This window comes from Dama dama, chromosome 29 (genome assembly GCF_033118175.1).
Source record: "Dama dama isolate Ldn47 chromosome 29, ASM3311817v1, whole genome shotgun sequence".
Classification (NCBI taxonomy): Eukaryota; Metazoa; Chordata; class Mammalia; order Artiodactyla; family Cervidae; genus Dama; species Dama dama.
This window is the reverse complement of record NC_083709.1, coordinates 49,030,406-49,045,374: the sequence shown is the minus strand read 5'-3', so window position 1 is coordinate 49,045,374 and position 14,969 is coordinate 49,030,406. Positions and strand designations below refer to the sequence as shown.

The 14,969-nt window shown below is 40.1% G+C and overlaps 1 protein-coding gene across 1 annotated transcript in view; it reads right to left on the bottom strand.

The window, feature by feature from the left end:
- Nucleotides 1-14,969, bottom strand: part of RFX3 (regulatory factor X3) — a 308,381-nt gene that overhangs the window by 10,311 nt on the left and 283,101 nt on the right. Inside the window, exon 17 of the mRNA XM_061132931.1 lies at nucleotides 1,074-1,116. Coding sequence (XP_060988914.1) covers nucleotides 1,074-1,116 — 43 coding nt within the window. The remainder of the gene's footprint in view (nucleotides 1-1,073; nucleotides 1,117-14,969) is intronic.

Sequence of the window (14,969 nt, the reverse complement as noted above, 5' to 3'; positions counted from 1 at the left end):
ACGGGAATTGAGGTGTACATGGTTGATAAAGAGTGACAGGAGTTTAATGTGGGAATGATATTGATTCACATAGGACTTTCCCGGCACATGACTGTCTTCCACCACCAGGAAGGTTCGGAAGCTGAACACTGAGGACCCTGGTACAGAATGCCGCAGAGGACAGCACAGCACCTTGTGTGTAGATTTCCTACATCCTTCCTCATGCCTCAGTTTCCCCACTGGCTCTGTCCTGGAAGGTCTAACGGTATAGTTCTTCCCAGTCTTTGTACACTTTGACTCCAAAACTCAATTCTTTAAACCTCAAGATGTCTTCACTTTGTGTGTGTGTGTGTGTGTGTGTGTGTGTGTTTTAACAAAGGTGTACACTTTCTGCAGTGCTTACTTATTAGAAATTTTACATTAAGATAAAATCTGAGTTAGAATTTTTTTTCAGGAGTGTTTGTGTGTGTGTTCTATTCCAACCTCATTTTCCTTTGAGCCCTGCTCCTTTTACTCTGATGTCATAGGTTGTGAGTTTCTTCAGAATTATATATTGGGTTGTCATATTAGAATGGCAACACTAATATGAAAGTTCAAGAAGTATATATGTTACTCCCCCAATACTGATTGTGCTTTTATAGCAAACTTCATTGCTATTTCTGAGTTCCCTTTCTACTGAAAAGTATGAATTAGTGACTTGGGTAGGCTGAGGAATCTTTTTCTTGCCAAGTGGGCCTTGAATAAAAATATTTGACCCAATTTTATCACTTTTCTCCAGGACTTCAGTGAAGGCCAGAAAGAATTTCTTGTTACTTATAATCAACTGCAGGCAAAAAGTCAAGAAGAGTTTAAACTGCATTTAAATTCAATTCTTGCACTTAATATACATAACATAAAGAAAGCATAGAACTGGAGAAATAGTGAAGCATTTCAAAAGACACAACTGTCACATTCATCAAGGATTCGATGCCATTTCCACAAAATGGAAATGTATGTGTATATATACTTTATATATGTACATATACTACATGTTCCTCTGAGAACTTCTTACTCAAAAAACGTCCTTAAAAATGTACATTATTTTCAGTTCTTACCTTTATCCAGATTTCCAGGAGACACAGCATTTAAATCACCAAACTGCAAAACAATAGTCATTTGTGCAACAGTTACTACCAGGTGGAATAAAATAATATTCTAAGAGACTGTAGTAAAAACACCACACTATGACTTTTTAAAATTGTAAACTCGTGACCATTTTGGTCTCTAACTACATGGGTCACCTAATTTTCCAATCAAACCTGTCGAATTTGAACAGTTTAAATTGTGTCACAATTTAGCTGTCTTGGCCTCGTCACAAAAGGATAACAATTTTCTCTGCCTTTCATGCTCCACTTTACTTTTTATTAGTTGAACTCAGCAGTGAAGAAATAGGGGCCTGGCTGACCTGGATCAAGATGATGTGGCAGAATAAATTTGGAAATGCCCTGATGAAGCAGGATGCATCAGCTCCACCCCCATTAACTCCAAGAGTCCACCAGGCGTCTACATTACAGAAATGTGGTCCAGCCACTTGTTGAACTCTGCTTTTTGAGTTTTTATTAGTAGAAGTGAAAAACAATAGGAGTCCCAACACTGAAAGTATTAATTTTTACAAAACCTTTGGGACTTCTTATAATTTGATCTTTTTATTTACTAAGATACAGGGTCCCAAATTAAAAAAGAAAGGCATCTGATTGTTACTAATGCAACAAAAAAGGGCTTAAAACAATATGGAACAATTAATAATATTCAGCTTAGACTTTATTTTCTACCTTGGTTCAAAAGCTTAATGATATTTTTACAGTGAAAAAAATACACTTTGAGATTCTCAGGGTGAACAAAGATGGATACACTGAATAAAAAATTGAAGAGCAGAGGTAACGAAGCTAATCAGAAAAAGGTGAAGTGAAATCTCATAGCACCCGCTTTTCAAATGGTAAACATTACTTTTTTGAATGCTGAAGATTCAGAATAAGTCATTGTTAGAAATTCAGATTTCTTAAAAAGCTTAGAAAGGGTAAGAGAAATTCTACTTACATTTGGAAGTTTGCTTATAAAAAGTTCCATGATAGTAGTATTTTTTTCACCTACAAAGTATGTCTACAAAGTAATAAAACTAATCTTATTTTGCAAACATAAACACATTATTATTTTTTACCTAGAGATGTATTGTTCTTCACAGTAGCTACCTTAGGAGCCTCTACATTTATTCCAAGTTTTAAGATTCCGGAATTCCTCTTTGATAATCAATGTCAAGAGTTAGTTTATGTATCATTCAAGAAAGGCCATCTTGTTGTCTTTACATCAAACAATCACCCCAAATACTCTGCATTTTCTTCACTGTGTTTGATCTAAGATGATTTTTGATTACTCATCAAAGTCAAATGCATCTCTACCACAATTCAGGATATCCAAAATAATGTGTCATCTTGCTCTTTATTATTTCTTAGCAGGTTCAGAGGCAGTTTTAAAAAACGGCATTCCACAACATTTTAAGCCATGAGGGTATTACTGGAACAAACATGTAGCCTCCCTAGGTGACTGCTTTGAAAGGGACAAGCCCTCTTGGATGCATAACTCTCAGCATGTTTGAAAGACTGCCCTATCGCCTTACAGTTATATCCCTTGGGCAGCAAATACAAAATCATACTGAACTGTTGTTTTAAAGTTGTTCCTGTTCATATGGCTCAGAACCTTATGCTAGTCTAAACAAACACCACAGTTTAAATTGTATAGGATTTCTTGAACTAGAGAATATAAGCGCTAAAAATCACAACAGGATTTTCTTTACCTATTTTTGGTATTATTTAAATATTTTAGGACTATAAATAGAGAATGCTCAAAGCTGAAAGGGCAATACGTTATTTTTATTTGACACACAGAATTAGACTTTTATATATGTACATGAGTACTTAACATTTAAGACCCCATACTGGAAACAAGTTGGCACTGATGAATCTAAACATACTTCTATACCTATAAAAAGTGAACACGCCATTTGTTTTTGTTAAATCTTGAAAAGTTTTTTGAAACTAAATTATTCCTGCTACTGGTGATCAATAATACCATGCAAAGTGGCTAAAACCAAACTCTGGACACATTTGAAAATTTTTCTTCAAAATAAACACTGATTTTTAGTTGCTACTTAACTGAAAATATGACAATATAAATATTTTTCTTGAAAATTTCTGCTTAATTTGAATGAACGTATCTGATTACTGGGCTTCCCTGGTGGCTCAGACAGTGAAGAATCTGTCTGCAGTGCAGGAGACTTTGGTTCCCAGGTGGCGCTAGTGGTATAGAGCCCACCTGCCAATGCAGGAGACATAAGAGGCATGGGGGAGGGGGTGTGGGGTTCGATCCCTGGGTTGGGAAGGTCCTCTGGAGGAGAGCATGGCAACCCACATGTCCAACCCGTGGACAAAGGAGCTTGGCAGGCTGCAGTCCATAGGGTCACAAAGAGTCAGACACGACTAAAGCAATGACTTAGCATGCACACACACACATCTGATTACTCAGGATGATAAAAATAAAAACCCAAACAACTGAAATCTCTGTGATTGTTATGATCATTAGTAAATAAATATTTGCACACTCAATGCTGCAGGCTTGTGACCACGTACTGTAGGGGACAATGTGCCAATAATAATAATAATAATCTCTGAGACACTGCCAATGCCTCTAGGCATCTCTGGGATTAATGACAAAGTTAATCCCAGGGTAGATTTAAAATAAAAATCTTGTGAGTAAGAGATTTTAATATCTATATAGTGGAAGGTAAAGGCTTTTTATATGCATTTTATGGGTGAGGAAACAATATACACATATTAAGGAAAAAAGTCACTTTAATCTTATAGATAGATTAAGATTAGCACAATCAGTTCATTCACTCAGGATTCAAAAAATATTTACTGAGAGCTTACTATGTGCTATACACTCTACTGGCCAGTTCCAGTCAGGTTAGTCTGGAAATACTCTTCTTTCTAAAGGTGAATATCAAAAGTTGCTTATATTGGAAAGGACAGGTGGTTTAGCCAAAAACGGAGGCAGCCTGGGAAACCTGCAGGAAGGTTTTAAAAGTATAGGGTTATTAGAAAGGGAAGTCAACTGCAGGGGGAATTGGAGTGAGCAGTGGGTCAAAGTAGCAGGAAGGGAAGGGAGGCAGGGGAGACTGAGGGTGGGCATAAGTAAGACAGAATCCCAGAGGGGAGTGAGACCACAAGGACCTAAAGGAGGCCAGCCCAAACCAGAAAGAGAAGAGGAGGAGAGACACGATACAGATGGAAAAATGGAGGTTGGCAAGAAGGTCCAGAGATCAGCATAAACTTATGGCTTCAGAAATCAGGAAAACTGTTACTGCTTTCTAATTTCCCTTGCTGCACAGGGGACTGGAAGGGACTGCGATTCACTGAGGTGACATCTTAACAATTTATAGAGTACTGTCATGGTTTAGTAGGTGGTTGGTTTCCTCTCAAATATAAGGATGTCAAATATCACCTTCTCTATGTCACTTCCTCAGAGAGCCTTTTCCTCACAACCCTACTTAAGTATCACTGCCTCACAAAGAAAAAGTTTATGAATTTGGCAAGGTAAGGAGCTTAGAATTAAATCTTACAGCTACTGAAAACACATTAATCTGTTTAGCATTGTATAGGAAATATGGTGGTCTAATACAGTATTAGACCACCATATTTCCTATATATAGCATTGAGTATGCAATATTGAGACCAGATATTCTGACCATCAGTTTAGGAAGGGAGGGAATTAGGGATCAGGAGGGAGAGATGGAAAGGGGGAGAAGGTCAGAGAGACAGAATGTTTCATACAAGGAGGAGAGAATATAAATTAAGTGATTTAACATGTTCTCTGGGGTAGAAAGCATATGGCCTTGGATGTACACAGGAATTAAAACTGTCAGCCAGATAAATAGGGGACATTCTAAAGCAGAAACTGAATGGGATGCAGAGAAAGCATATCTGTTATTTTTAGGAAGATAGACCTCTTAACCTTAGAAACTGTTTCCTCCAGGTCTAACAAGGGGTCATAATAATGAGCATGCTCCTAGACAAAAGCAGGCTGAAAAATGTGTGGTCAAGGTAGCCAGCGGGTGTCTGTTAGACCACGAGTTTACCACGAGTAGTAATGGCCAGGAAGCATAAGAGGGAGACTCGTCAGCACAGCCAGTGCGACGACGGGCAGCATCCTTCGGAGCAACCCTGAGTACGACCCTGACTTGTGGCCACGCAGCTGAGAAGTAGTTCATCACAGTTCATCACCAAGAGAGGAACCAGGCTCGGCACAGGGGAACGCAGCCCCCAGACCTACTCCAGAGACCACTACACGCCAGATCCAGCAGCACTGAACTTTCCACAGTGAGGGAGGCAAGCTGTATACTGTGATAGCTGGAAACTGAAACAATGTGGAGGATGTCAGGGGGCCCAGACAGCAAACTGGGGAGGCTCCACAGGAGCCCTCAACACAGAGACTAGGGATAGAAGGAAGGTGTTCAAAGCCTGAGACAAAGACCTCACTTGTTGGGATGCTGGAAGAGTTCACCCCTTCCTGGGGAGGGAGGATTCATCAGTAATCATGACCACATCATCTGGGCAGCCAGGGAAAATTTGCAAGGTATGTTAATGTTCCATTTGGCAAAACTGTGTGTTCCTTGGCCGTTTTTTCACTCTAGAGGTAGACTTTTCTATGTATTTCCAAATAGCTTTACTGAAGCCTGCAAAGATGGGTAAGATTTCTGCTAGTCTACTTCACGCCAAGGCAAATTCTGCCAAACATTCACTGTTGGTTCTACCCTTTCAGACTAGCTGGCTATCCTGGCAACTTGTGCTATTGGCTACTCTATACCCAGGTAGCTTATTTTCATCATGATTCTGACTCCTCAGGATTTTTTCCCTTCCGCACCCTAGGGATACAGTAATTTATCTGCCTTTACACGGTTTCAAAATCTCTAAGAAGTTAAACAAACTATTATGTATAAAATAGATAAGCAGCATAGTAGCTCAGACAGTAAAGAATCTGCCTGCAATGCAGGAGACCTGGGTTCGACCCCTGGGTGGGGAAAATCCCCTTGAAAAGGAAATGGCAACCCACTCCAATATTCTTGCCTGGAGGATTCCGTGGACAGAAGAGCCTGGTAGGCTACAATTCATGGGGTTGTAAAGAGTTGGACATGACTGAGCCATTAACACTTTCACAAGAATATACTTACAGCAGAGGGAAATAAAGGCATTAGTTTGTAACAACTTTAAACGGGGAGTAAAATCTATAAAAAGAGTGAATCACTATTCCCTCCATCTGAAATTAATACTGCCGGGCAATTATATTTCAAGAAAAAAACCTCTAAGAAGCACTCATGAGTGAGTAAGCAGGTAGTGAAGAAGAAGGAATACAGGCCTTAGTTGCTTTTGAGGAGAAAAGTAATTTCAAAAACAGGAACATTTAATGCTCCCACTAGGTCACACCAAGAGGGGCCTCTGTCCTGAGCCCCACATCACAGAGAGCCCTGTCTCGGCTTCCCAATGGCCGCGGCCCTCGCCACAGAGCGAGGAGCCCGCTGGGTCACGTGGCTGTGCCGCGGCCCTCGCCACAGAGCGAGGAGCCCGCTGGGTCACGTGGCTGTGCCGCGGCCCTCGCCACAGAGCGAGGAGCCCGCTGGGTCACGTGGCTGTGCCGCGGCCCTCGCCACAGAGCGAGGAGCCCGCTGGGTCACGTGGCTGTGCCGCGGCCCTCCCCACAGAGCGAGGAGCCCGCTGGGTCACGTGGCTGTGCCGCGGCCCTCGCCACAGAGCGAGGAGCCCGCTGGGTCACGTGGCTGTGCCGCGGCCCTCCCCACAGAGCGAGGAGCCCGCTGGGTCACGTGGCTGTGCCGCGGCCCTCGCCACAGAGCGAGGAGCCCGCTGGGTCACGTGGTGTGCCCTCCGGAAGCCTGAGTTTTACTCCTACCCCCAGGCCACACTTCTGTTATCTGAGATCCCAGAATTTCCTGCCTAAAACCAGGAAGTCCCCTTTCAGGCCTGTACAGGTCCACCTTTCGGAGGAAAGAAGGGAGAGCTGGTGTGGCGGGTGGGGTAGGAGGAGCGGCAGCTATTTGCAAAAGACAGACGAAACCTGAACACTGGACCAAGGTGCCGCACAAGCAGGAGCACTGGCTCTTCACAATGTAGGCAGGGAGTGATACCTGAGAGAGGAGGCGTGGTCCAGGGGACAGAGGCTGGGCCACGGCTCAGCACTGTGTCACCATATTCTGGTACGGAACTAGGAGGAGCCTAAGAATTTACAATTTAAATCCAGTCTTCCAAGTTATTATCAAAGTATATTTTTCAACCTAGATGGATAGAACAGGTTTTATTTCTAGTTTGATTCATAACTTTTAGAATATTCAGATGCAGGGTACCACAGGCCCTGCCAATGTTTGGGTGGGGCCTGGCAGTATACCCTTTATGCAAATAAAACTATAGGCTGAAAAGAAAGAACCTTGGTGCTTTTAACTACAGACAGGCTCCCACTGAGGCCACCTTCACTATCTATCAGAAAACCATGGTATTAATTTATTATGTCAGGGGAGCGAGCACTTCTTATTTTGATTATGCCACTTCCCTTTTTTGAAAATTATTAACTGGGGAGACAAGGGTGATGAGAGTGTAGAAACATGTTCTCTTTGTAACAAGACTTTTACCACTAGAGTGAATCAGATTTGAAGTACTTGTAGGATTAGCACACCTGGCCCATATACATACTGAAAGTCTCTCATACTTATATGAACGTGTATTTTAGTACAGTGATGGTGAAAAGCAGAAAACCATTCCTGTGAATTGAGGAGCTTACCCATCTCAAACAAGGACTGTTTCTTTCCATGGAGTACCAGCGACCACCATCTTCACCTGTGTCTGTGAGCAAAAATATCAGGAAGACAACGGCAGGGCCAGACACATGGGCTGGGTACAGGAAGAGAGTGTGGCAAGGAGGCCAGCAGGGGGCGCTGTCATGCTTAATCTATGCCAGGGAACCTTTCACACCTAGCTGACTCCAAGGCTGGGGCTACCAGCGAACTGTTTCTAAGTGAAGAGCCCAGTGGTGGACGTTGTTGAAGAGGCCAGTGTGCTGAGTTTCCGTTCCTATTGTCTATACTGACCATTTTAGTTCTTGAAAAATGTCCAGAAATCTTGGATTTTGATTTTCTTCTCTTTGCCCACTTCCAAACTCTCTGGGAAAACCAAGCTCTAGTTGTAAGCACTCATGAAAACCCAACTTCATACAGAGGCTCTCTGAAATACTGAAGGCATATTCTGGGGAGAGGGAGCACTTACCCCTCTGGGAGCTAGTCTAGGAGCTTTATTTTCCTGATATGGAAATCCAGTATGTTCATCATGAAATGAAATGAGACATTCTGTTAGCTGGTATTCTGTCTTTCTATTATTTTTTCTACTTCCTACCATGAACGAGGGCTTCCCTTGTGGCTCAGCTGGTAAAGAATCGCCTGCGATGCAGGAGACGTGGGTTCGATTCCTGCGTTGGGAAGATCCCCTGGAGAAGGGAAAGGCTACCCACTCCAGTATTCAGGCCTAAAAAATTCCATGAACTGTATAGTCCATGGAGTTGCAAAGAGTCAGACATAACTGAGCAACTTTCACTTCACCACGAATGAAGGATTGATGCTGAAGCTGAAGCTTTAATACTCTGGCCACCTGACGCAAAGAGCCGACTCACTGGAAAAGGCCTGTGGCTTGGAGAGGTTGAGGGCAGGAGGAGAAGGGGATGACACAGGATGAGATGGTTGGATAGCATCACTGACTCAATGGACATGAGTTTCAGCAAATGCCAGGAGATGGTAAAGGACAGGGAAGCCTGGCATGCTGCAGTCCATGGGGCTGCAAAGAGTTGGATGTGAATTAGTGCTTGAACGACAACAATCTTGAATGAGTATTTTGGGGGAACCTATTGCTGGATTGTGTTTAGACCAGATCTCTAAGCAAAACTCCATTCCCTGAAGAGGATGTGAGGAGAGGTTAGAGCCCAGAGCAAGCCACGAAGGAAACCAAGTAGAGGAAGCTAATGCGCAGGGATCCATCCCAGAGGGACAAGGTTGCAGCTCTGAGGTGCTGAGTCAATAGATGCTTTTCTCAAATGCGAGGAGAGTAAGGAGCAGAATGATAAACCAGGAAAGAGGAGAAAAAATGGAAAATGTCTACAGAGATAATTCTTAGAAACTTGGAGGATGAAGTGTAGGAGAAAGGTTTTCCAGGGGGTCACTTTTATCATTTATGTTCAAGTTGTTAGAATTGTGCTAATGTAGAGGAGCAGATTTACAGCTAAAAGCAAACTGCAAATTCTAAAAACATAATTTTGATTTAGGTCTAGTCTGTGGGTGGGTACAGAGGAACTGAAGGGTATAATTTGTTGTTGTTGTTGTTTTCTGGCAGATTAAGCTTTCCAATTGCAATTTGCTTAGACTAATACTCTATTTAGTTTGCTAACTAGCAAAAAGTGGATAAGGGGAAGGGTGGTAGGACTATCAAGATGCAACCTGCAAAGCAGAGGAAAGAAGCCTTGCCCTGGAACAACATAATGAAAGCTTTCATGCCAGGCATCTAGTTTGTGTATGACTGTGGGTGTGCATGCATTTGGGGGGAGTAGTAAAGTACAGACACAAATAAATTAGTCCCTGTTTTGAAACTATCTATAAACAATTTATGCAGTGAAAAACTAAAATGTGGATTGAACTCATTTGGCTATTTGGAGTGAGACTGACTGACTTTCTACAGTCAGCTCTACCACTGACTAGTTCTGATATTGGGTGACTTTCAACCTGTATTTTCCTTATGAGTGAAATGGGGACACGAAGAGACCCTTTGCAAGATTTTGGTGAATATTAAATAAGAATGTAAGGCATTCGGCACAGTAATTGTCACCAGGCCAGTCCTCAATTAGAAAAAATATTAATAAAAAGTAAGCTTTGTTATAAATAATAAAACTTTTGACAAGTACTCATTATATTTGATAAGTCACTACTGTTCCAAGATGTGCTTTTTTCCTGCAAATGATTTTAACTTGTGATATAATCCCTTTTAAAATATTCTATAACAAGTCTACTATTCAACAACTACATTTTCAGTGTATTCCCTTGATGCACTAGAATAATAGTGCTCAATGAAATCTGTTTATCATTAATTTGATTTTACTTTGAGCATTCATTCTTGTTTACAATGGTTGTACTTCTATCAAATGGAACTTTTCACTCAATTTTATCCTAAAGGCTTGCCTGTGAATTATTACTGCTCTTCTCCACTTTTTAGGTTTTAAACAGTTTTTTCCCTTTCCCTCTGAGTATATCAGTTTTACTGAAGCCAAGACAGTTTTCTTTTAATGGTAAATCCTTAAGAGTGCCTTATTTTTTTCACTAAAATATTACTAAAATATTATATTTTTAATATTGATATTCACAACCAAAAATTAAAGCATGTTTTGGTTCCTAATTTTATTTCAAAAAGTTGATTAGATAGATGTCTTAGATATTCTATTAAGTATAATTATATTATGATAAAGACAATTTAAATATACTTAATACATTAAACATAAAAATGTTTGTCACAAAAAATCATTTTATGCAGCAATACAAATTTGTAGATTCAATGACTATATTAAGACTACATATATTTTAAAGTAATGAAGCATGTATGCCATAAACTTCCAAATATACTTCAAATAGTCATAAGATCCAAATAAAAGGATATTTTTCTGTTCAATTTTCTGTGTCAAAGCTGAACAGAAAACCTTATGATTTTTAAAAGAATTTAACAAGTGTGCAAACAGATGCAACTTGTTTATTTTATCCCTTCTCTTAAAATTTTATCACTGCCAGAAAGTCTATTGGCATATTTATAATATTTAAATAAAATTCAAAAAATTGCATAAATTTTAGCAGTAAATAAATGGTTTCCTTTTTATCACCCAGACAAAAAATAAAAATAATAATGTCATTTTTGAAGTGCAAATACTTTAAATAACTTGCTAGTTGGTGTTATGTAGTAGCAGGCTGATATTTAGAAGAAAACTCACAGTGGTGATGCTCTTTTATTTGGGAGTTCCATTACATGGTAGCCTTCATTTCAACAACTGAAATAGTGCTACAGGGAATGCAAAAACAAAACTGTATGTTTGTATACAGTGTTTATACATAAAACATGATGTATTGGTCTCTCCTGCTTGCTCAAATAATGTAAATAATGTTAATTTAAAAACATTTATTGAATTCACATTAATGAAAAGATACATTGTCCCTTAAGCTACTTTAAAAGGGAAACCTTTTCCCTTGTGTCTGGATCTATTTAGCTGACTCTCTCTTTAGTCACTAAGCCATGTCTGACTCTGCGACTCCATAGACTGCAGCCTACCAGGCTTCTCTGTCCATGGGATTTCAAGGCAAGAATACTGGAGTGGGTTGCCATTTCCTTTTCCAGGGGATCTTCCCAATCCAGGGACTGAACCCATGTCTCCTGCACTGCAGGCAGACTTTTTATGGCTGAGCCACCAGGGAAGCCTCTTAGCTGTCTGATATCTGTCCCAAATACAACACCTATAAATGTAAAACAAATGTCTAGTAAAGTTTGTGACTATTTTTTCACTTTCCCATCACTGATATCTGAACTATTCTTGTTTCAGTCTCACTCTATCCAGCAGCAGGTAACAAGCATGGCAGAATATCAGCAAGGGTTAATCGTGCCAGGATGCTTGGCTTCTGAACCTGATTTTATAACCTAGTAGCTGTGTGACTCTGTGTGACTTGATGGCTCTGTGTCTCAATTCACCGTTTGTAAAATGAGTTAAAAATAATATTAACTCACAAATGAATATTATTAAGTATTCCTTAAGTATTACTAATATAATAGTAATAACATATTATTAAGTATTCATGTCTGACTCCTTGCGACCCCGTGGATTGTACAGTTCAGGGAATTCTCCAGGCAAGAATACTGGAGTGGGTAGCCTTTCCCTTCTCCAGGGGATCTTCCCAACCCAAGTGATCAAAACCAGGTCTCCCACATTGCAGGCAGATTCTTTACAAGCTGAGCCACCAGGGAAGCCCTAAGTATTCCTATATCCTTTTAATTTTCCTTTGCAGTATTTCTCAGAATTTATAGCTATATAGTTATGTGAACATTTAACAAATATGTATCCACTACTAAAATATAAGTTCCATGGATGCAGTGTCAAAATTCATCTTGTTCATCACTATATCCTAAACATTATAGAATAGATACATAAGACTGTGTGGATCATAACAAACTGTGGAACATTCTTAGAGATGGGAATACCAGACAACCTTACCTGCCTCCTGAGAAACCTGTATGCAGGTCAAAAAGCAAGAGAACCAGACATGGAATGACAAACTGGTTGAAAATTGGGAAAGGAGTACATAAAGGTTTTATATCGTTACCCTGCTTATTTAACTTCTACGCAGAGTACATTATGCGAAATGCTGGGCTGGATGAAGTACAAGCTGGAATCAAGATTGCCAGAAGAAATATCAATAATCTCAGAATTGCAGATGACACCACCCTAATGGCAGAAAGCGAAGAGGAACTAAAGAGCCTCCTGATGAAAGTGAAACAGGAGAGTGAAAAAGCTGGTTTGAAATTCAACATTCAGAAAACTAAGGTCATGTCATCTGGTTCCATCACTTTATGGCAAATAGATGGGGAAACCATGGAAACTGACAGATTTTATTTTCTTGGGCTCTAAAATCACTGCAGATGGTGACTACAGCCATGAAACTTAAAGACACTTGCTCCTTGGAAGAAAAGCTATGGCAAACTGAGACAGTAGAGACATCACTTTTCTGACAAAGGTCTATATAGTCAAAGATATGGTTTTTCCAGTAGTCATGTATGGATATGAGAGTTGGACCATAAATAAGGCTGAGTGCTAAAGAATTGATATTTCAAACTGTGGTGCTGGAGAAGAATTTTGAGAGTCCCTTGGACATCAAGATCAAATCAGTCAATCCTAAAGGACATCAACACTGAAAATTCATTGGAAGGACTGATGCTGAAGCTGAAGCTCCAATGCTCTGGTCACCTGATGTGAAGAGCCGACTCACTGGAAAAGACCCTGATGCTGGGAAAGACAGAAGGCAGGAGGAAAAGAGGGCAACAGAGGATGAAATGGTTGGATGGCATCACTGACTCAATGGACCCGATTTCCAGGAAACTCTGGGAGATAGTGAAGGACAGGGAAGGCTGGCGTGCTGCAGTCCATGGGGTCACAAAGAGTCGAACACGACAGAGCGACTGAACAACAAAGATGCATAAGAAGTACTTGTTAAATAAATGAATACATTAATTTTAGAGATAAGTCAGAAAATCAGCCTAAGTGAACATGATTTGCCCAAGATTATACTACCATAAGTTACAGAACTGTAAGCAGAGTTCAATTCTTCTGACTCAAAGTCCTCCATTATTTCCAGGCAATAAGTCTATAATAACACAAATCATACAAAGCACTGTGCAATTATTATTCTGCAGGTTCTAGAATGAAAAAGAAAAGTATAAATTAGAGAGAAAAGGAGTATCTAATGTAGTCTGAGGGAAACTGGACCTCTTAGAGGAACTGGTATTTAAGACATGAAGGAGTTAGAATGGGCAAAGAGAGTCAGGCAGACAGTTCTAGGTCAAATAACCATTTACACACTTGTCCAGTGATGAGAAAAACTTGAGTAAGAACAGAGAAAAGACTACTGTAATTGCAACAGAAAGACTTGGAAGAGACAGAGTGAGTTTGATCAGAGAGAAAGGCCAGATCTTATACCATAGAAAGACTTTTGTTTCTTAACTAGCAGAAGATAAAGTCACTGAAGGGTTTTAAGAGGGTATAACACAATCAGGTTTGCATTTGCATAAGATGATACTGCCTACAACTATGGGGAGTTTGGGAAAGGGCAGACTTAGTAACTGATTGGACACGTAGGTCAAAACAGAAAGATACGTAAAGATGTTGCTCACATATTCAACCTGATCGACAGGGGGAGTACCAATTACTGAGAAAGGACCATTAGTAGATAGATCAAGAGCTTAATTTCATTCAGGGTATAATAAACTCACACTAAGTAGTGACAACTGCAGTTGTTATTATTGATGATTGAAAACCACTAGCTGCAATTGAGAGTAATGGTGAATTTTTATGGATTTCCATGGATTTTGGCCTGTGGCGTCGTGCCCACATATACACAGGCACTTCTGGACCTTTTCTTTTGAAATGGAAGTCATCTAAGGAGTTAAGATTACAGTTGAGCCTTGACACATGAAAGCCTTTTAACTTCCAATCTGACTTCTAGGGTAGGCTTAGGGTAACACATGAAAAGATACATGGGAAAACAGCCTTCCTTTCTCTTGCATTTCTTTCTCCTTTCCCCAAGAATCAAGAAATTTTAGATATGATAATATGACCATAGCTAACAAGTCTATAATGGCTCATTGTTCTATGAGGCATAAATCCTACAGGGAGATCAAACCTGTAAAATTAGCTTTACTTGGCCTGGACTGAATAATGATGAGCATGGACAATTCAGAGGGTTTTCCTATAAACTGAGTAAGGAGATAGTAAGCAAAGAAATCAAGAGGTATGCTTAGATCTTTGATCTTAGAGAAGAACACTTTCTGATCTAGATTTTGTGTCATATTTTTGAATCATGTGGCAGTGTCTTATTCATTTACATTGTTTACCTAAGGTAAAAAAAAAAAAGCCATTTAGAACGTTTGTTGGCAGTATAGACTATATAAAGCCATTTTAATTCTGGTGAGCCAGGACTTCCTATACTAGCATATGAGGAAGTAGTTAAGTCTTCATGCCATGTCACTGGCTTACAGCCACAGCTTTTATTCCCTAAAGATGCAAGGGAAGCAAAGACCATATATCAGGATTAGCCACATGGTATTAATGAG